Source organism: Loxodonta africana, chromosome X, assembly GCF_030014295.1.
Source record: "Loxodonta africana isolate mLoxAfr1 chromosome X, mLoxAfr1.hap2, whole genome shotgun sequence".
NCBI lineage: Eukaryota > Metazoa > Chordata > Mammalia > Proboscidea > Elephantidae > Loxodonta > Loxodonta africana.
In genome coordinates, this window is record NC_087369.1 from 171777184 (window position 1) to 171798210 (window position 21027).

A 21027-nucleotide genomic window follows, 5' to 3' on the forward strand; every position below is an offset into this window, starting at 1 on the left:
GGCAGCCAACTGGCAGGACAGCCAATGGCAGCCACCACACTGGGGCTCTCCCTGCCTAGGACCCAAGTTCAGACATTCCCCATTCAGCTATGTCCTCCCGCTTCTCAGCTGACATGTGAGATGGACGAGCTGGGCGGCTTAGAACAGGGAGCCCCCACATACTCCACCCACAGCTTCCTCCAAGTAAAGCCATCTACTGTGGGTCTCCAGCCCATTAGGAAAGTCCTAGCTCTCCAAACAACAGGGTGGGGGAGTGGGAGCAACAGTGGCCACCCTTCAGTGCGCCCTCAGAACATAACCGGAAACCCCCATGAGGAGGTTCAGGATCTCCAGGCAGAAGCTGGTAACACTAGTGGGGTTGGGGCCTGAGGGGGAATTATGGGAGGTGGGACTGGTGATTGTTAAGGCCCCTTGCGGCCCCGAGGCCTCACATCCCGCGAAAAAGGCCCTCTCTGCCCCTCACCTCATCCCAGCCTTCCTGTTTCCTCGAGCTGCTCCAAGGACAGAGCAGGTGCCTCTCACTGGAAAAGAAGACAAAGGGTCCTCTGTTGAGGCAGCCAGCATTTACTAAGCAACGACTCTATCCCCGGCACCCGACTTAAAGAGTACTGAGCGAGACACAGTCCTCACCCTCGAGGGGCTCAGTGACCCCCAGCCACAGGCCCTTAGAGAACTACTCCAGGCCTGCATGATGATGGACGCTAACCGAGAAAGGAACAACATGCTAGGAGAGCTCGGAGGCAAAAGGGCCTGATGCTTTGGGGGGTGGGGCACAGAGTGTGCTGCCACAGTCAGGCCTTGAAGGAGGACTGGAGTTTGCTGGAGAGGAGGAGGCAGCCACCCAGGCTGTGAACAGCAGGGCCAAGCAGGGACTCGGGGAAGACTGTAAGGATCCCTCCATCCCCTCCCCCTACCAAAAAAAAAAAAAAACACTACCAGGGGTTTGGGCCTCAAACAGAAGTCTTGCCAAGGTTTCAAAAGGGGACTGGTAAGGACAGATTGGACTTTACGAACTGAACTGGAGGAATGAGGCGGCCTGCTCTGAGGCAGGAAAGACAGGAGGCCACAGGCCAGGTAGGAGCTCCTGACCTGTAAGAACATGCTGAGGCCTGACGTTAGGAGGGGGCTGTGGGGATGCAGGACAGAAGCACGTGTTTTCACCAGGTATCTCAGAGGCCAGGACAGACCGCTTGGTTAGAGGGCAGGAGCAAAGCAGGGCGCCTGGAGTGGTCCGGGCAGCCCTAGCGACATGCAGAGGAGGGAGAGCAGGTCTGATGGGGCAGTTGGAATGTTCTAGTCCTGTCGGGTCTGAGGGGCATCAGGACACCCAAAGAGAGCGGGTTTTCCTCCTTGATGCAGACGCCCCTGGGGACCCCACCGACAGTGGCTTCCAGGAAGGAAGCCGGCCCGGGGGATTCGGCCCTGTGGTGAAGGACCAGCCTAGAGGTCCCCAGACCCCAGTCCAGTTCGCATCCCTCTCCCTGCCTCGATGCCCTCTAGGTCCACAAGGGCGGCTGGGCTAGGTCGCTGAGGACCCCGGGGGCTGTCCGTTGGGCTTTTGCCTGGAGTGCAAGCACGAGCTGCACGCTCAGATCGTAAGGGCTAAAAGGGTACCACCTGTCTGGACTTTTACCCTGAAAGAACCACCAGAGCACAGACTCCTGCAGTACAGCTTGGTCCTACCATCCTGCCCTGCTCCTCCCGCAGCTCCGCCCCTCACGGCCGTCGCACAGCCCCGCACCGAAGCCCCGCCCACAGCCCCTCCCCGAAGCGCCATCCCGCAGCCCAGCACCGAAGCCCCGCCCACAGACCCATCCTACAGCCCCGCCCTGAGGTCCCGCCCACAGCCCCTTCCCAAAGCGCAATCCCGCAGTCCCGCCCCCGCGGCCCCGCCCCACAGCCCCGCCCCCGCGGCCCCGCCCACAGCCCCGCCCCCGCGGCCCCGCCCCACCGCAACACCTTAGCTCCTCCTGGACCGCGGCCCCTGCTCTCCCTCAGCAGACGTCCGTGCCACAGCTCCTCCTTCCCACAGCCGCGCCCCACTCGTCCACCACCCCTGCCCCACAGAAACATCACAACTCCTCCTCCTCCTCATGGCCGCGCTGCCTGGTGGCTCCCTTATTCACGTCCTACAGCCCCGCCCGGAAGGAACGTTAGGGCTCAACCGCAACAGTCGCGCCCCGCCCCTCCCGCATACATGCCGCACAGCTCCGTCCTGCTCCTGCCTCAGCCCCGCGGCTACCTCAGAGCTCCTCCCTCACAGCCACGCCCTGCTTCTCCTGCAGCCCCGCGCCACTGCTCTTAGAGTCCCGACCCAAACAGCCGACCCAATGCTCCCGCAACCCTCCCCACAGATATTCCGCCACACAGATATTCTGCCCCACAGATCCTCTCCACCACAGCCCCTTCCCGCCTTGGCTTTATTCAGCCCCGCCCCTCGCCTTAAACCTTCCGCAACTCCACCCCACAGCCTGTCACAAGCACCGCCCGAAGCCCCACCTCCGCACAGCCTGCCACTCTCCGCCCCCAGCCCCGCCCCACAGCTCCATCCGACTCCGCCTCTCGTATTTCCGCCTAGGTCGGCCCCCAGCCCAGCCCCGTAACCCCACTTCCTGTGACCCCGCCCCGCAGAGCGTAGGAACGCCTCCTCCCTGCAGCCCCGCCCCTCAGCTCAACATCCACTAACACCTCCCCACAGCACCGCCCTAGTCCTCCATCTTACTCTATTTGCATTTCTGCCTGTCTAGGTGCACCGCCTACCCCAGAGAAGCCCCGCCCCGTTCCCTCGTAACCCCGCCCCCTTCTCTCCTAACCCCGCCCCCTAGCTGATCCGAGAGCCACACAACGAAGTTAATCTACCAATAGCCACGCCCCACTCTGCCCGGACACACGCCCAAGAATTCTTCCTCCGCGGCCACGCCCCCATGGCTCAGGCCCCGCCCACTGCTCCCGCAGTCCCGCCCATCCTTCACTCCAAAGCTCCGCAGTGCCCTACACATAGCTCCGGCTCCCCAAAAACCCGCGCTCCACCTGGGCCCCTTCGCCTCCACACATTCCACGAAGCTAGATCCACATCTCAGGCCCTGCTCCTCCTCTCTCAGCTCCGTCCAGACTCCGCCCCGATATCCCCGCAGTCCCGCCCCGTCGTCTTCCCCACAGGGGGTCCCCAAGTCTCCGAGCCTTCTCCTCCCAGAACTACACCCTTCCGCATCCCCATACCCGCCCAACAGCTCATCATCCCCACAGCCCCGCCCCCTAATGCCGGAGCCACGCCCCTCCGCCACCTTAGCCCCGCCCCGCCCCTCCGCCAACTCAGCCCCGCCCCTCCACCTCCCCAGTCCCGCCCCTCCACTTCCCAAGCCGCGCCCCAAACGCCTTCGCCACGCCCCTTTTCGTCTTCGCCACGCCCCCAGCTCCGTGTACTCCTCCCCAACTCCTTCCGACCGCCCTCCTCTGGCCCACCCACGCTAGCCTCGGCCTCAGCAGCGCTTCCTGACCACGCTGACGATACCTTCTAGGGAGACTGAGCGTGTGTGCGTGTGTGCGTGCTTTCGTCATTACGTGACCGCGTAAGTGCGTGCGTGGCTTCCGGTTGGCCCTTGTCCCCTGGAAGGCGGGGCGTCAGTGGTGCCTTAACTCGGTCTCTCTCCGCGATCTGTCCCCTGAGGCCGCGAAGCGCGAGCCCGCGCGGGCGCCCTTGACCCTGGGGACCAAATACTGTGGGCGCCGTTCTTCCTGGCGCGGGACCTCCCCCCGTCCCCCTCGCAAGCCTGGGACCTGAAGGCCTGAGACCCGCCCCCCAGTGACAGCCCTGGACCCTGCTGTCAGCTCCACCCTCCGCGGGATGGTACCTGGGGGCCGAGGGGTGGAAACACTTGCCGGGCAGCCGAGGTCCTGCTTCCTGTCCCTGTGACAGTGGGGGTCACGGGTCATTTCTCTCGTCTCTTCCGGGTAGGGGGGGCCCACTCAGAGGAAAGGATGTCTGTGCTGCTGACTATGCCTCCAGGGTACGCTCCCCCAGCCAGGAGGAGGGACCATGCCCTGAGGGAGGTGGAGGCTGTGTTTCCCATCAGCCTGACCGCCTGGCCCCAGCCTTCAGACTTCTTCTAACCTCCACCCCTGCCGACACCTTTCTGCCCCCGCCCCCGTCACCGTCATCTAGTGCTGCTTCGAGAGAAATACCACGAGCGGATGGCCTTAACAAACAGAAATTTATTCTCTCACAGCCTAGGAGGTTAGAAACACCAGCTCCAGGGGAAGGCTTTCTCTGGAGGAAGGTCCTTGTCCTCAGTCTTCCCCTGGACTAGGAGTTTCTCTGAGGGGGAACCCCAGGTCCAAAGGATGCCCTCTGCTCCCGGCACTGCTTTCTTTGTGGTATGAGGTCCCCCATGTTTCCCTGATGCATTCTCTCTTTTGCCTCTTGTAAGGTAAAACGTGATGCGGGCCACACCCTAGGCAAACACCCTTTACATTGGGTCAGGGATGTGACATCTATCCCACTCTAATCCTCTTTAACATAACCTAATCTTACTTCATTAACCAGGGGTGCAGATTAGGATTTACAGCACAGGAAAATTACATCAATCACAAAATGGGGGACAACCACACAATACTGGCGGTCATAGCATAACCCAGTTGACACATATTTTGGGGGGAAACAATTCAATCCATGACACCACCCTTCCCCAACATTGCTGCCTTGTACTGTGGCTGTTTCTCATCATCCTTGTCCTTCTACAGGTGAAGGAGCTGAAACACGTGCAGGAACATCGCTCCTCAGCCACAAAACAGGTACTCTGTGCGCACAAGGCAGGAGGGGACTGGATCCCATCCGTTCTCACGGGCCTTGTCCTTGGGATCCTGTGCAGTTGGTGACAAGGGTCCGTCAGCCAAGGAACCAGGCGACCTTCAGGCTAGGTATAGGCCCTGATACAAGAAATAGCAACGGCCTTCCACGTGGGAGCAGCTGACCGCCCTCGCAAATAACCCAAATCCAGTGAAAACCATGGCAGGGGAACCTTGTCTTAGTCATCTAGTGCTGCCGTGACAGGAGTACCAGAAGTACGTCGCTTTCACATAGAGAAATTTATTTTTTCATAGTCTAGTAGGTTACAAGTCCAAATTCAGGGCATCAGCTCCACGGGAAGGCTCTCTCTGTCAGCTCTGGAGGTGGGCCCTTGTCATCAGTCCTCCCCTGTTCGAGGAGCTTCTCAGGCGCAGGGACCCCAGGTCCAAAGGACACGCTCTTCTCACAGTGCTGCTTTCTTGGTGGTATGAGGTCCCCAACTCTCTGTTGCTTCCCGTTCCTTTTTATCTCTTGGGAGATGAAAAGTGGTGGAAGCCACACCCCTGGGTCACTGCCTCTACCTTGGATCAGGGAAGTGACCGGAGTGAGGGTGATGTTACCATTGCACCCTAATCCTCTTAACATAAAATTACGATCACAAAATGGAGGACAACCACACAATGCTTGGAGTCATGGCCTAACCAAGTTGACACACACATTTTTGGGGGGACACAATTCACTCCATAACATTCCACCCTTTGCCCCCCTCCCCGAAATCACATCCTTGCAACATGCAAAACATATTCATCCCATCATATCATAGCAGAAGCCTTAATTCCAAATCCAAAAATTCTTCTTCACCTGTGAAATCTAAAACACAAGTTATCTGCTTCCAAGGGTACAATGGCAAAACAGACACAAGTTAGACATTTCCATTACAAATAGGAGGAACTGGCAGGAGAAGAAGGCATTAACAGGCAGCAAGCAAGTCAGCAGAAAACATTACATTAGCTCTCAAAGCTTGGAAAATAATCCACTGTTCTCTGAGACAATTTTATACAATACCCCTGCCCTCCAGACTCTAAGTACTAGCCACACTCTCCGAATTCTGAGTGGAGGCCCCTCGGCCCTGGGCTTTTAACTCTGCCTTCTAGGCCCACTGGGACGGCAACTCTATTCCCTTGGGTTTAGGTGCACAATTCCTGTAGTCCATCTGAGTGGCGACTCCACCCTTAGAAACACCAGTGGCCATGGCTCCACCCTTTGAAACCCCCCAAGGTCACGGCCATACCTTTTGAGACTGAGGCAGCTCAGCTACTTGTGTTCCCTGTCTCTTTAGCTTCTGTTTTCTCGTTTCTCGGCCTCTTGGCTCCTTGGGCCTCAAATGCCTGCATCTACCCTCCTGGGGCAAGTATTCCAAAGCTCTGTAGCTCCAGCAAGGTTGGCAAAGTCAAGCAGAAGGTTGGTGCTCAGGGTTGTCCAAGGAAGCTGAGCCCAGTGTAGAGGGAGGAAGGGCTGTGGAGGGCGTCTTAGAGACAGGCCTCAGGAGCGAGCAGAGGAAGAGGTCTTCTGAAGGAGACTGAGGCCAGGGTGGAAGAAGGAGGCGGTAGGGCAGTTGGTGTCACAGGAGCCCCGAGGAGGACAGTCTCCAGAGGGGGACAAGAGTCGGGCGAGCGAGTGTCAGGTCCTGCCAGTGCCCACGCACCAACTGAGCACCATCCCTGGAGGAGTCCCCGGCTCCTCACAGCCATCCCTGAGGCAGGGACCCATGGCACAAGAGGTGTGCACCTGAGGGAGCCAAGGACCAGAGAGATGGAGAACCCAGGCCGTGTGGGACGCTCTGGGGGTATCCCAGCCGCCTAACTCCAGGAGAGGTCACCGTCTCAGGGTGTCATAACTGCCTCCCCAGGAGAGCGGAAGGGCGGGCTGCTCAGGGAGTCCTGCTGGAGAGATCCCATCAGACGACACAGAAAGTCTCCAGGGGAGGCTGCGTGAAGTCGGGTCCCTGTGACCAGGGGCACCTCGTTTCCTGCTTCAGGGAGGGAGTGAAGGTAGCTCGGACCCTGTGGGCTCCTGTGGGGCTTTAAACTCCATTCTCTGTGGTCACGCAGCCTCTGGGCCCAGAGGTAGAAGACATATGCTTGTTAATGCCAGTCTTTCCTGCTCTGGATGGCTTGTCCCTGATGGCCTTGGGGTCCCTACAGCTCAGGGTGGAGCAGGGCCGGCTGCTGCCAGGGGACAGAAATGGTGGGGGAAAGAACTGAGGGGATGTTGCTTCAAGGGGTCAGGAGGAGAACCCCACGGGGTTTTGTGAGGTGGGGGTGGCAGGGTGTCCCAGGGCCAAGGGTGAATGTTGAGCAGCCCAGGGGAGGAGCCAGGCAGGTGGGGCCTGCAGTGCCCCCTGGGTAATGGGGCGGGAGGGAGCCCTGCAGCATCCCCACAAGTGCATGAGAGAGGGCTGAGGGCTGGAGTCCCCCTTCCCCCCCTAGGCCCAGGCCTTCCTGTGTACCCTTAGGTGACCTCTGGGCTGCACCCACTGCACGCTGTCCTGGCTTTAACTCAGATGAGCACCAGTCACTGGATCCACACGCTCCCATGTGTCCCACCACGGTGGGGACGCAGTGTCCCAGTGTGCATAGGGAAGGAGCAAAGGCTTTCTGCTCCCCAGTCAAAGACAGTGCAGTTTCGGGGCACGCCGGGGCCGTCAGGCCCACAGGCTGTGGCTTAGAGGCCTGGTGGGTGACTCTGGTCCACGCACGGTGCGTCCTCTTTCCCTAGCCACACTAAGAGGAGGAGCAGAAAGCTCGCGGAGATGAAGTTTGCCTGCCTCTCCTTCCGGCAGCCCTATGCCGGCTTGGTCTTGAATCGAGTCAAGACCCTGGAGACGCGCTGGCGTCCCCTGCTGAGCGGCCACTGCAGCCGGACCCTGGCCATACACATCGCCCACAGGGACTGGGAAGACGACACCTGGCGGGAGCTGCTGCTGAACAGGCTGGGAATGACGCCGGCCCAGATCCAGGCCCTGATCCAGGAGGGGGAGCGATTCGGCCGAGGGGTGATTGCAGGCAAGTGACACCAGGCCCAGCTGCTGGAGGATCCACCTTCTCTTTACTGCTGAGTGGGGTCCTGAGGGGCTGTGAGCAGCTACATTCAGAGGGCAGGGGCAGGCAACGTGCACTGGGTCGGGGGCTGACCTCGGGGGCTAGCTGGAGCCTTGTCTGCGACGGTCGGTGCCCTCGGGTCAGCCCTTGCCCTGCTCGGGGCCACAGCTCCCCACGGTGATCTGAGAGGCTAGGACAGGTCCGTTTCCACAGGTGTTGTCATGTGTGCGCATGTTTGTGTGTGCGTGTCCCTGGCAGAGACCACTGGAAGCATTATGGCTCTTAGGGCAGGTTGGATCCCCCAGCGTCCGACTGCCGGCCTAGGGTCCCAGGCCCACTCCACCCCCAGCCAGCAGCATCTTGGGCAAATCGCCTCACTTCGCGGGGGCTGAAGTTGTCCACACTGTCAGCACCTGATAGATGGTGGCCTGTGGAGGCATCGGCTTTCCTGTGAGTCCCCAGCGACCAGGGCCCCTGCCGACTGCTGCCCTGAGAATCTGGCCAGGCCCCGCACAGTCCTCGTGGGATCCTTGAGGACAGGCCCTCATCCTCCCAGCTTCGAGCCCTCCCTCGGCCTTCCCTGGCACACACTGAGCAGCATCTGGCATGTCCAGACGCTCCCTAAGGGGGGCTCAGGTCGCCGAGTTCCTTGGGGTGCTGTCATCTCAGTCCTCAGTGATTGTCACTTTGAATGAGTTTGTCGCACATGCAGGCTCGGACCTGGAAGGCAGAAACAGTCGTGTTTCTCTTGTCCGTGTGCAGGGCTCGTTGACCTGGGAGAAACCGTGCAGTTCCCCAAAGACCTAGCTCCGGAGGAGGCTGTACAGCTGGAAACCCGAGCCCTGCTCACCGATTTGAAGGACAAGTACCTGACGGCGCTCTCTAACCCACGCTGGCTGCTGCAGCCCGTACCCGGGAAAGGAGGCAAGGATGTCTTCCAGGTGGACATCCCAGAGCATCTGATCCCCTCGGGGCAGGAGGGGTGATGAGGCAGGACCCCCGAGAGGGACAGGACCGAGGGGCAAGCCTAATGCCTTCACCACTGTGACTCGGATACTTGAACCTCTTGAAATCCCAGTCGCCTCTGCACCAGAGAGCAGGCCCTGCTCTGTGCTTTCCTGTGACTGACTGCCCCGCTCAGATGGGTGGTGGGGAGGGTGGGGCTCTCCTGGGGAGGTGTCTCTTTGTGCTCCTGGACAATGTCTCAAGGACTTTGTCCTCTACCAGGAAACGTCTGGGCAGGGCCACTATTTGGGTACACTGATGTCTGCATCATGCAAATAAATACACGACGAAGACTGTTTAGCATCTGGGGGCCCCCTTGTCCCCCTCCTCTCTCTTCCCTCTGGTGAAACTGGAAGACTGTGGAGCAGCATCCGGGGGAGCTCGTGAAAGGCTGGGGTGGGGCCTGAATGTCACCTGCGCCTGGGCAGCCGTTGTGACCTCCTCCCCAATGAAGAGAACGTCTGAACTGACGCAGCGGCTACGTCCTCTGCCAGCTCCCCGTGCTCGGTTGGACAGTGGATTTGCTTAGTGAAGCACACACAGCACACACGTTTGCACAGCTCCTTCCCGTCCCTAGAGATGATCCCAAACAGCGCTCCTAGAGCTTGCCTTTGCACAGTGAGAAGTCTGTAGTGGGATTTGTTTTACCATTTCCGAGCACGCTTTCTAGTGGTCATTGTCTATGAGGGTGAGAGGCTGTTTGCCCCTGGCCTTGGCTGCAACAACCCAGCTCTCCTGAGCCACAATGACGTGCTAGTGTGACCCTTGGCAGATGGGGTGGCCCTGGTTTCAGGGGCCCTCTTTGGAGCTAGGGACACTCAGCTGCAGGCCAGAAACTCAGGGGACCCATGATCCAAAGACTGCCACTTCCAGGACATCAATGGTGTCAGCTGACACCCTTGTGAGGCAGCAGCAAGTCTGGCTTGTCACCTGCTCAGCAGGCGGAGCTCAGTGACCAGAGCTTCGAACTGGCCCTCCCCACTCCCTGCAGAACCCTGTGCTAAGTGTGAAGATGCTGCCGCTGGAAAGGAAACGGTCAGCAGCGCGGTCCAGGGCCCAGCTGGAGATGACTGTCAGCCTCCTGCTTCCACCGATGAGACGCCTTTAGTGTGGAGGGCTAGAGACAACACAGACTGGCAGTTCTCATTAGGTCATTTATTTACCCTTACGAAAGCCGAAAATAGGTTCCTGGTTAGAAAATGGCTCTCCTGACCAGGGCCTGGGGGCCTACGGTGCCTGCTCATCCCTGAACTGTTCGCAGATGGAACAGTGGTAGTCCGAGGGGCTGTCCCCCTGGGGGTCGGAGGGTTCCTCGGGAGCCATGACCGACAGGCCTGCCAGCAGGATGGAGTAGCAGGCATTGTACAGGGTCATGACTGAGGACGGATCAGAGTAGCCCCCAGGCTCGGTGAGCGGCTCCCCCTCCCCCACCATCCCGGCGCTGACCTGGGGCTCGAACATGTCACGGTGAGAGGTGCTCTCCCAGCTGGGCACGCTGCACTGGGCGAGGGGAGGCTGCTCACCGACGAGATACTAGAGGACCTGACGGACGGGGTGGGGCTGGGCCCCAGGACGTCGGGAGGGTTCTTCGGGGACGCCTCCTTGCTTTCCTTAATGGCGTTCTTCTGCTGGATTCGAGCCGAGTGTCTGGTCGCTGCCAGCTTCTTCCTCTTGGGAAGCGGGGCCGCGGGGGCAGGCAGGGTGGGCGCCTTGGCTGGCTGAGCGCTGCCCTCGGCTTGGCGTCGTCTCTTGATGTTTTGGAGGAGCAGAGGCTGGTCCCTCTTAAAGTTGCAGTTGCGGTAGACCTGAAACACAAGGGACGTGTCGGGCATCCTGGGACCCCAGAGTCATCCCCACCCCCTGCCCCGAAATCCTGGTCTCCTTGTGCTCTGCAGAATATGTGTTTTCTAAAATGGCTGTATAGTTTTCCCATACCCTAAATCAGGGGCTCTCTAAAGGGAAATATATTCACAGATGGACCCGTGACTGTGTGATCTCACAGGACCTGGCCTCTTGGAGTTGGTGGTGGCACTACAGGGCACCTCTAAGGGAGCTGCAGTTTAACGTCAACACCTATAGGTTCAAAGCGGACATTCTGGACTCTCAGTAAATAATGTCTCGTGTGAAAAACCTCATCCTGGAACATAAACCCTTTCGGTCTGTCCCTCACCCCGGCATACTACAAAGATGGTCGAGGACCAACATGGGACACAGGTGCTTCTACTTTACCATCACTTTTGTCTTCCCCAGAGCCTTGCTGGGGCGGATTTTGATGAAGCCGTGGAGGTTAAGCTGCCGATTGAAAGCCTTCAAGCTGTCCGTTTCAAAAATTCTCTCTGCACCTCTGCGGCGAAGGACTTCCCTCTGGAAGAGGTCCTTCTCGATGATCACCGTGTTCCCGCTGTCGCTCCAGCGCACGGACTTGAACGCGTCGTTCTCCACGATCATCCACAGCTTCCTTGGGAAGGCGAGCTGGAGAGCGTCACTCTCTTCTACCCAGACAGCTGCGCCTGGTGTTGGGCCCTCTGGTTCCAGCTTGTCCGGGGAGCCTGCGTTTTCGCTCGTGTCTCGGCCACCATGCTCGTCCAAAATCTCCCCGGAAGCCAGCTTTGGCTCAGGGACAGGATTCGACGGGACCCCTCCTTCTGGCTTGTCACCAACAGATGGGGCCAGGTTGACTTTGTATCTCTTTCTACAACCCTGAGCCGCCATGGAACTAAGCTAGCATCAGGAGCACTTCGTACCCAAGACCGTACCACTGTCAAGTCCAGTCACGAATTCCTTTGGTCAGAGCGGGGATGCCCAGTAAATAGTGCCCACACTGTTCTAGGGTCTCCGTGGTGAGGTAACTGGCTGCTGAGGTCATCGTCCTGTGATGTCACAAAGCAGGGTCATGGGCACTCAGGGAAAGGCAGCCCTGGCCAAGTGGGGGAGGGGCCGGGTGGCAGGGACCAATTTCTTCTTTTCTGAAAGTGTGGAAAGACTGAGTTCAAGTTCCCAGAAAAGCCCCCCACCTACTGACAGGCACATTGTTTTCGTGGGGCCAGACCCTAGATAAGTGAAGAAAGCACGAACCCATCTCCACCCCACCTTCAAAACAGGGGAGGCTGAGAAGGCCAGCCCCTTTTTAGTCCTAGCTTGGCACCTCCAAGTATACCTGGGTTGCAGGGTTCCCTGGTGTCTCTGTAGCTCCCAGAAGATGGCAGTTGCTAGCGGCTAGTTGGCCTATTCTCCACCACGTGCCCTGTACCCCTCTTTCCTGTTGTGGGCTCCCCCTTCCAGCTGCCCTTGCCAGTTGGCTGGCACCACTCAGGAAAAAGTCCTGTTTTACTGCCACTCTGCCAAAATGTCCCCGTGCAGCACCAGCCTGAGCGCAGCGGGTTGCCCCCAAAGCACCGTAGGCTCCATGACTGGATACCCACAGTGTGTGTTGCACTTGGAGTCTCCCGTTGAGTCACCTCAGCTCCAAGACTCGTCCCACTGCAGATGGCAGCAGGTTGTCTGATCATTACCATTTCTTCCCCAAGGATACTGTTCCTGTGGCCCAAGGCCCACCCATTTAAGGAGCACCTGTGTCTGACCACCCCTACCACATCCCCTGCCCCAAACACTTCGTCTCAGTGGCCGCCTTGGCTCTGTCTCTAAAGCTGCAGCCCCTTCCTTCAGAAAGAGTTGTGACTGGGCTCTCCGCCCACATTTCTCGCGTCCCATGTCCACTCTGTGTCTCCTTTGGGACTTCCTCTTTCAGTGACCTGATGTGAGGTTCAGTGTACGATGCGCCAACTTGCCAGCCCCGTTCTCCCTGCCCCGGAAGTTCGTCCACCCCTCCCCGAGTCCTTCTCCGCCATTCCCATGATTGCAGGGTGCATGTGCAATGATCTTGTTTGCTGTGTGTCAGATGGTTTTCACGAGGTCTACTGTACACAAACTCAGACCCACGGGCATTCCTACATGCTTACGTAAAACCAACCAAACCAGTCCTGTTGCCGTCAAGTCCATTCTGACTCATGGCTACCCTACAGGACAGAGTAGAACTGCCCCATAGTTTCCATGGAGCGACTGGTGGATTTGAACTGCCATCCTTTTGTTTAGCAGCCCTATCACTTAAACCACTAGGCCAACAGGGTTTCCACATTCTTAGCTAGACGGGACTAAGGGAAGCCAATGTGAAAATCCCCACCAATGTGTATTTGAACCTAGGGGAAACACTGAATGAGAGTGCGGGTACAAAACCCAAGGGCAAATCCTCATAGGCCCCAGGTGACACGGTTCTGCAGTGTGTTTGGTGATACATGCTCCCTGGCCTTTGTGGACAATTTGTTCTCAATATTCACTTTCTAGGGAGGGAGTGCGGCTGCAAGGCCCCGGAGTGAAGGGCCCCTGGTTCCTGTCCCAGCTCTGCAGTGAGTAGTGCTTGCTCTTACTTAGTTTCTAAAAGGGGGTACCAAGAGGGCTTGGAGAGAGAATCTCTCAAGGTACATTTCACTGCCAAGGCCTCTCAGCCTTCACCATGCCTCCACTCCACAACCCAGGATGGCCCGCGACAGGCTTCTTGGCTCATGTCTCGGCCACCATGCTCATCCAAAATCTCTCTGGAAGCCAACTTTGGATCAGGACAGGATTTGACGGGACCTCTCCTTCTGCCTTGTCACCAACAGATTGAGCCAGGTGGACTTTGTATCTCTTTCTGGTACCCTGAGTAGCCATGGAGCTAGGCTAGCATCAGGAGCACTTTGTACCCAAGACCGTACCACCGTCGGGTCAAGTCACCACTGCCTTGGGGATATGTGCTCTGAGGCTAAGAATTTAAGTGGGGAAGACTGGAGGCATTCTCGAAGGAGGTGCCTAGAATCTTCAGTTAAACAGCCAGCTTCCGTCGGTTACGGACCACAGGGCTTTTTCTTAAGCAAGCTTTTCTTAAGGACAGAAGGGAAAGTTTCATGTGGCCTAGGCAGTCCGTGAACTCTACAGAAGACCTACGTGGAGGGATTTGGCCATCGGTGGCACGGAAGGTCATTGGTGGGGAGGAAGACAACTTGGGAAACCACAGTTGATGGCCTTCAGTAAAGCACAAGTTTTGGCTTTGACTTGGACACACTGTGTCCTATGGCTTCTGCCAGACCATTGTTCCCTGACATTCCTCGTCGTTCTAACTGTCACAGGATGTCTGTCCACTGGGAGGAAGAGTCTGTTTGGATTGAATTGTGTCCCCCTAAAATATGTGTGGTAATCCCTAACCCCTATACTTGTGGTTAGAGCCCTGGTGGTGCAGTGGTTAAGAGCTCAGCTCCTAAGCAAAAGGTATGGCAGTTCAAATCCACCAGCTGCTCCGTAGAAACTTTATGAGGCAGTTCCACTTGGTCCTGTGGGGTCGCTATCAGTGGGGACCCACTGGATGGGAACGAGTATATCTGTAGTTATAATCCCATTTGGAAATGCATTTTCTTTGTTATATTAGCAAGGCAGTATTAGCGTAGGGTGCTTCTTGTGTCTCATCTTCACCCACCAAGGTTTAGGCAGTTGTTAGTACTTTGGCGAGGTACTAGTCCCAGTCCTGGCACTTGCCAGCCGTGTGATCATGAGGAAATGACCAAGCCCTAGAGCCTTAGGTTCTTCATCTGCAGAATGGGTTTGATCACCATATTGTGGGACTGGTGGAATGCATGTGGCATAAGTAAAGCACCTGGCACAGTGCCTGGCAGATCGTGGGTCTTTAATGAATGGCAGTTATTTCTAGGACTCTTTTGATGTCAGACCTCATCACCTTTTCCTCTGGGAATGTTTTCATTACCCAGGCCTCGCACATTATATGAAGCTCAGTGGGACACCAAATACTAAATCAGCCAAAAATGCCATTTCTTAAAAAAGACTTAGGAAACATTCCCTCCTAGAGGAGGCGTTATTTAATTTGGGTGTAGGGGTGTCGTCCCCAGCTGGGTGCCACTGGATGCTCCTAGAATTTGATTCAAGGACCAAGTCCTTCCCTCCCTCCCAGCTGCTCTTCCATCCAAACCGCTGTTTTCATTCCTTCCACCCCACCAACCACCAGTCCTTCTTTCAAGTTGACCAAAGTGCACTGAAGGTGACCTAGGGAAAATGTCCTCTCAGTGGAGGGGCTGGGCTGTCGCCGGCCAGTGAGAGAGTGGAAGGAAGCCCAGTGCTCCTGGGCCTCACAGCAAGGGAGCCTCACCTCCACTTCTCAGGAACTCCTTGCAGGCATAAGCAGCTGGCTCTGCACTGGGCTCACCTGCACTGGGACAATAGCAGGGGACACCACCCATACCTGCCTGAGCTGGAGCTTTGTCTCTGGCTTCTCCAGGACCCAAAAGTACCCGCCAAGAGCAGTTTTCCATCCAGGCTTCTGTCTCTCCTCAAAGATACCATCTTAGAGTCAGGCCACCTGGTCATACCACCTTCTTTACAGCGAACTCCACATGGGCAACTATAGCTTCCCAAAGCCCCAAGCTGCCCTGGCTAGGGCATTAACTTATGGCGGCTCCCCCCCGGGACCCCAGCTCCTCAAACCCTCTTGTACTGGGCCTGCAGGTCTTCGGGGACATGGCACCCTCCTCCTGTATGACTGCTGCTCCTGGACACTACCATTCTATGAGGAACTCTCCCCGTCCGCCACAACACCGCATCTCCCAAACAGCAGATGCTCAATTCATGTTTGGGGGGAAAAATGAGCCAGTGAGCAGAGACTTCCATTTATTAAAGTTTAATTTCTCCTACATTCAGGAATCAGCCAAGCAAATCCAGGTGTATCTCTTAATATTACACAACAACAGACCAAAACGGATAAGGGCATCCAAAAGTTAATATGGTATGTTTTTCTCTTTTATTTTATTGAGGGAAAATATGGAAAATAAGAATTTGCCATCCAAACCTTTTTTAAGTGTCAACTTCGGCGGCATTGATTACATTCTCCATGTTGTACAACCATCACCGCTACTTATTTTCTAAAGTATTTCATCACCCCAAACGGAAACGCAGTGCATACTTGTTAAGCGGTAACTTTGCATTTCCCCCTGCTCCAGCCCCAAGTAACCAGGAATCCACATTTGTCTCTATGCATTTGCCTATTCTAGAAAGATCGATAGTGCGACGTTACAACATTTGTACTTTTGTGTCTGCCTTATTTCACGCAGCATAATGCTTTCAAGGTTCACCCATATGCTGTGTGTCAGGATTTCATTCCTCAGTCCACAGCACAAAGTGGAAGGTTTCCCATTTGTTTCACCAAATAGCAAAACTCTTACTCTTGAACCTGATACATGAACAGCAAGAAACACATGACCTATGTCATTCATAAGCTTCAATGATCCTGAAGCTCATCAAACCTTCTCTGAAAAGGAACACCGTTTGAAAACCTCCAAGGAAACACAAAGATGAACAGGTTCACAAAGGTGCTATGTGCCGTGTCCCCTGGCCCACCCAGGCCCTCTGCTACTTGGCCTGGTGACCCCCCTCTTCGAGTACAGAGGGAGGGTCGCCCTCAGGCCCCAGGGGGCAAGAGAAGGTGCTGGACGTGGCCCTGGAATGGATACAGCCCACGGCCCTTGTGCGAGCCCTGACTGCAACTGGGGCTCGGCCTCTCTCTTCCTCTTCTCTCAGAGCCTCTGCATAGTGGGATGGGAAGGAACTGGGGTCAGTGCCGCTGGCCTTGGCTAGAAACCCCAGGACTTTCATCTTGCTGGTTTCTGCGTGGGCCCTCGGGCCCCACAGCAATTCTGAGCAGCCAGGAAGGCTGCTGGACCCCTGTCGGTACACTAGGTACCTCTCCTGCACCCAGTCTTGGGTGAGGAGCCTCCGGGGCTCACCGTAGATGAAGTGCTCCTGCTCAGCATACACACCGATCATGCCCAGCACTTTCCAGATCTTCTCCTCACGGGCACAGTTGCCCTCAAGGAAGATCACGCCCAGGACCAAGATCAGGAGGCTGGTCTTGGGTGCGCTCGGGACACCACCCGGTGGCATCCCATCGTATGTGAGGCCCAGTGTGGGGACCAGAACATACGAGTGGCCAGTGGGGCCCGCTGGCTTCATGTCGATGCCAAAGATCAGCTGCATGACCTCCAGGGCCCTCCTGAAGATCACGGGGAAATGGCTATTGTAGTTTCTGATGACCAGAGACAGGATCTCTGCCTTCGTGGTGGGCTCCTTCCTTCGATTCTTGAGGAGCAAGAACTTCACTAAATGAATCACCTTCTGGCCCAGCCGGTTTCTTCGCCAGGGCTCAGTGTCCGGCAGGGCCCTCAGAGCAATGGCCCCCTCCTCTACTTGGCTGCTGGCCCGCTCCTCTACTGGGCTGCCGGCCCCCTCCTCTACTTGGCTGCCATCTCCCTCCTCTAATTCGCTGCAAGCCCCCTCCTCTACTTGGCTGCCGTCTCCATCCTCTACTTGGGCGCTGGACCCCTCCTTTACTGGGCTGCCAGCCCCCTCCTCTACTTGGCTGCTGGCTTCCTCTTCTATTTGGCTGCTTGGGCCCTCAGCTGACATGGTCGCTTGTGCGGCTGAGATGGCAGAGAGGAAGGTGCAGGTTCGCTGAGGACTCTGAGGTGAACTGTATGCCCCAGCAGTAGACCCTTCCTCCATTATCAGGGACTCTAGTGTCAGGGGAGAGCAGGAGGAGGAGTTAGCAGCGGAGGCAGACAAGGCCCTCATGGCCTCCTCCTCCTCACCACCAGGAACCTGCGCTCCCTCCTGGCCGTGGGTCTCACGCTGGGCCTGAAGGCCTTGCTCAAGCTTGCAGTGCTCACTCTTCTGATCCTGAGGCATGATGGCTCTTGTCAGGGACAGCAGGTAGGAAGGTGCGTGATGGGAGCCTGCAGGAGATAGAGGAACAGCGTAAGAGGCCTCAAGTGAGAAACTCAACTTTGGCGGCTCTGACAAAGGCTGACTTACAGGTCTTCTCTAGGGTCTCACAGGTCTCCTGTCTTCCTGTCAGCCTGATCCCTAAGACCCTGAAGGAGGAAGTGACAGGCCTCTCAGGGTGCAGCCAGGGCTTCCAGGGCTAGCAGTGAGGCGAGTGTGATTGGGTGCTGTGGGGTCTCCTCTCTTCCCGGGTGGGTGCAGCCTTGCTACACATTCACCTTGACTCCTGGCAGCACCTGGGCCTCCTCTGCTCTGCTGACCTGAGGACGCATGCCTCAGACCAAGGCCCTCACCTCCTGGTTCCTTGCGCTCCTGAGAGAGGAACTGAGGGGCACCTCAGTCTGCAAGCTCAGTGTTCACAGTACGGGCAGTGTGGCCTCTGTGAGGTCCACACCCGTCTGGGGTGGAGGGTCCCCTCAGTGCTCATTCATGGTCCTCACCTTGATATCTGGCAGAACATGGATCTTCCTGCTGGTGACCTGGCATCGCCCCCTCAAATCATGGCCCTCACCTCCCTGAGACCCCCAAGCAGAAGTGAGGAGGCCTAGGAACTCACAGAACTATCCTCAGTGCCTAGTTCCAAACTGTTCTGGGGTGGGGAGTACCCCCAGTCTTCCCTAGGAATAGGCACCTTTAACCTTGGCACAGCCTGGTCAACCTGTCTTCCCCTCCATACCTCACCTGCCTAAGACACACTCCCCAACCACGTATTAGCATGTGAGAGCATGCCACGTCCAGCTCCCTCTGTCAGGGTCCTTCCAGGGCTGAGAACAGCGGCCAGGCAGATTCTGGGGGGTCGCCCCTTTAATGAGGTGGCAGTATCATCAGTCCTCACCAAGGTCCTTACCTTGACTCCTGGCAGCACCTAGGACCCTTTCCTTTTCTGACCAGACGTGGCTCCCTCTGCTGACCAATTTCCTCGTCTTCCTGGGGCCCTGGAGACAAAAGTGATGGGGTACTATCTCTGCAGACCCATGCTGGGGGTCTCCCAGGGCTAACAGCAGGAGCATGACAGGTTTCAGTGTGGCCCTCCTCAGTCTAGAGTGCAGTTTCCCCTCAATTATCCCTCAGGTCCTCCCCTTGACTCCTAGCAGGCCCTGCACCCCTCCCCTCCGATGGTCTGAGATGGTCCCAAAGAACCCGCCCCACTCCCTCATATCCAGGAGCCTTATAAGGGATAGCTGAGGTGTCCTAGGACTGAAGCAGGAGCAGGTTCTCTGAGGTCCTCTCTGTTCTGAGATCCAGGGTCCCCTCAGGTGCCCCCCGCCCCTGACTGCCGGCAGAGTGAGGAACACCCATCCCCTCTGATGATCTGAGGCCACCCCTAAGGCCCGCCGCACTCCCTCATATCCCAGAAGCTTATAAGGGATAGCTGGGGTCTCCCAGAGCTGAAGAAGAGGCAGATTCTCTGGGGGCATCTCTGTTCTGATTCAAAGGGTCCCCTCAGTGCTCCTGTTAACTGCTGGCAGATCCAGGAACCCCCCTCCTTTCTGATAATCTGAAGCCGCTCCTTGCACCACACCTGGCCTCGGCTCCAGAGGCCAAATTAGAGGTAGATGGGATTTCCCACCCTGTTGGCTTAGTGGTTATGTGCTAAGTAAGGCTGCTAACCAAGAGGTCGGCAGTTCGAATTCATCAGGTGCTCCTTGGAAACTCTATGGGGCAGTTCTACTCTGTCCTATAGGGTCGCTATGAGTTAGAATTAACTGCATGACAATGGGTTTGGTTTTTTATTTTTTGGTTTTGGGGTTTCCCAGGGATGACAGCAGGGGTTGTTCTCTAGGGGACCCTCTCTTCTGAGATCTGGGGTCCCCTAAGTACTCCCCTTGACGCTTCAGAGGTCCTCCACCTCTCCCTTCCGATGATCTGAGGCCACCCTCTCACACCCTGCCCCCGCCTTCCTCAGATCCCAGACTGAGTTGAGGGGTAGTCGGGGTTTCCCAGGGCTGACAACAGGGGTGAGTTCTCTGGGGCCCCTCTGTTCTGAGATCCAGATCCTCTCAGTCCTCCCCTTGACCCTTGGCGGGGCCTGGACCCCTCCTCTGATGATCTCAGATGGCCCTGTCATACGAAGCAGTGACCCTCAGATCCCAGCCCGAAATGAGAGGTAACTGGGGTTCCCAGGGCTGACAGCAGAGGCCGGTTTTCCGGGGACCCTCTGTTCTGAGGCCTGGGGTCCCCTCAATCCTACCATTGACTCTTGACAGGGCCTGGACCCCTCTCCTATGAGGATCTGAAGTCTCCCTCTCACACCCTGCCCTTCCTCCATCAAGCCCAGGGCCGAATTGAGGGGTAGCTGGGGTTTCCCAGGGCTGACCGCAGAGGCAGGTTCTCTGGGGCATTTCGACTGAGACCTAGGGTCTCCCCAATCCTCCCCCTGACTCCTGGCAGGTCCGGGACCTCTCCCCTCTGATGATCTGAGACCACCCTGTCAGAGGATGCTCCGCCTCCCTCAGATCCCACGTGGAATTGAGGGATAGCTGGGGTTTCCCAGAGCTGAGAGCAGGAGCAGGTTCTCTGGGGCCTCCCCATTGAGACCTGGGGTCTCCCCAATCCTCCCCCTGACCCCAGGCAGTGCCAGGACCCCTCCCCTCAGGTGCTTGAGGCCGCCTTCTCAGACGACACCCCACCCATTCAGATTCCGAGGCCAAATTGATGGAAGCCCCAGTTCTTGAGATATTCTGGGGTCTTCTAGGCCTGAGAGAAGGTGCACATTCCTCTGGGGGGGCCTCTATATTCTGAGATTCCAGGCCCCCTCATCCTCACCTGGAGGCTTGACCCGGCCTGGACCGGAGGCCACAACCCCTCAGACCAGCCTCAGCTCTCAGACTCCCAAGCCGGAAGTGAGGAAACATCACATCCGGCCCCCCTCCCTGGCTGGCGGCAGGGGGAGGGCGGTTGGGGAGGGCACGCTATTGGGTAGGGTAGGAGGCACCTTTAAACACCGAAAACCCATTGTCCTCCAGTCGATTCCGACTCCTAGCGACCGTATTGGACAGAGTAGAACTGACCCATAGAGTTTCGAAAGAGCGCCTGGTGGATTTGAACCGCAGACCTTTTGATTAAAAGCCGTAGCACTTAACCACTACGCCACCAGGGTTTCTGGAAGCACCTTTAGCGCCCCTGAAAGTATTCATTTTTCCTCCTGACATCTTCTTGAGATCCCCGAGAAGGAAGTAGTGGGGGATGGCACCTCTGCCTGACAGCCTTGCCCGGAATCTCCCAGGGCTCACAGCAGGGGCCTGGTGAGACTGGGGTACT

At 57.2% G+C, this 21027-nt stretch overlaps 3 protein-coding genes and 1 long non-coding RNA gene across 12 annotated transcripts in view; 1 reads left to right on the forward strand and 3 right to left on the reverse strand.

The window, feature by feature from the left end:
- The window catches only part of LOC135228808 (uncharacterized), a 24626-nt gene extending 20664 nt beyond the window's left edge, over nt 1-3962 (reverse strand). The window contains exon 1 of one of the 2 annotated variants that reach the window (XR_010319670.1): nt 3852-3962. This is a non-coding gene — a long non-coding RNA (uncharacterized LOC135228808). Of the gene's footprint in view, nt 1-463; nt 916-3851 lie in introns of those variants that run through there. The other variant, XR_010319671.1, reaches the window with a different exon arrangement.
- EOLA2 (endothelium and lymphocyte associated ASCH domain 2) lies at nt 3492-9195 on the forward strand. Of its 8 annotated transcripts, none has more exons than XM_023540378.2 (4): nt 3492-3569; nt 4741-5061; nt 7565-7851; nt 8650-9195. In XM_023540378.2, exons 3-4 carry the CDS (start codon nt 7599-7601, stop codon nt 8871-8873), a joined length of 477 nt encoding a protein of 158 aa, XP_023396146.2. In that variant the 5' UTR covers nt 3492-3569; nt 4741-5061; nt 7565-7598; the 3' UTR covers nt 8874-9195. The 8 variants fall into 8 exon arrangements, with proteins under 8 accessions (XP_023396146.2, XP_010599069.2, XP_023396144.2 ...); XM_010600767.3 differs by having other exon boundaries at nt 3494-3569; nt 4741-4791; XM_023540376.2 differs by lacking the exon at nt 3492-3569 and adding an exon at nt 3592-3891.
- Nucleotides 9196-10119: 924 nt separating this feature from the next.
- Nucleotides 10120-11604, reverse strand: LOC111748341 (heat shock transcription factor, X-linked member 3-like). The gene is made up of 3 exons (XM_064278491.1): nt 11122-11604; nt 10416-10697; nt 10120-10338 (listed from the first exon to the last, which is right to left on the reverse strand). Exons 1-3 carry the CDS (start codon nt 11602-11604, stop codon nt 10120-10122), a joined length of 984 nt encoding a protein of 327 aa, XP_064134561.1.
- Nucleotides 11605-16226: 4622 nt separating this feature from the next.
- LOC100667163 (melanoma-associated antigen 10-like) lies at nt 16227-18038 on the reverse strand. Its single transcript, XM_023540400.2, has 2 exons — nt 17985-18038; nt 16227-17805 (listed from the first exon to the last, which is right to left on the reverse strand). Exons 1-2 carry the CDS (start codon nt 18036-18038, stop codon nt 16339-16341), a joined length of 1521 nt encoding a protein of 506 aa, XP_023396168.1. The 3' UTR covers nt 16227-16338.
- Nucleotides 18039-21027: the final 2989 nt, after the last annotated feature.

Bases quoted from the DNA above. Each gene is read 5' to 3' on its own strand.
- EOLA2 (XM_023540378.2), top strand. From the start codon at position 7,599: ATGAAGTTTGCCTGCCTCTCCTTCCGGCAGCCCTATGCCGGCTTGGTC. The intron at 7,852-8,649 runs GCAAGTGACACC...GTCCGTGTGCAG, and splicing joins CGGCCGAGGGGTGATTGCAG to GGCTCGTTGACCTGGGAGAA.
- LOC111748341 (XM_064278491.1), bottom strand. From the start codon at position 11,604: ATGGCGGCTCAGGGTTGTAGAAAGAGATACAAAGTCAACCTGGCCCCA. The intron at 10,698-11,121 runs GTAAAGTAGAAG...CTTGTGTTTCAG, and splicing joins TGGGGAAGACAAAAGTGATG to GTCTACCGCAACTGCAACTT. The intron at 10,339-10,415 runs GTGAGCAGCCTC...TTCGAGCCCCAG, and splicing joins GGTCCTCTAGTATCTCGTCG to GTCAGCGCCGGGATGGTGGG.
- LOC100667163 (XM_023540400.2), bottom strand. From the start codon at position 18,038: ATGCGTCCTCAGGTCAGCAGAGCAGAGGAGGCCCAGGTGCTGCCAGGA. The intron at 17,806-17,984 runs GTGAATGTGTAG...GTGAGACCCTAG, and splicing joins AGGTGCTGCCAGGAGTCAAG to AGAAGACCTGTAAGTCAGCC.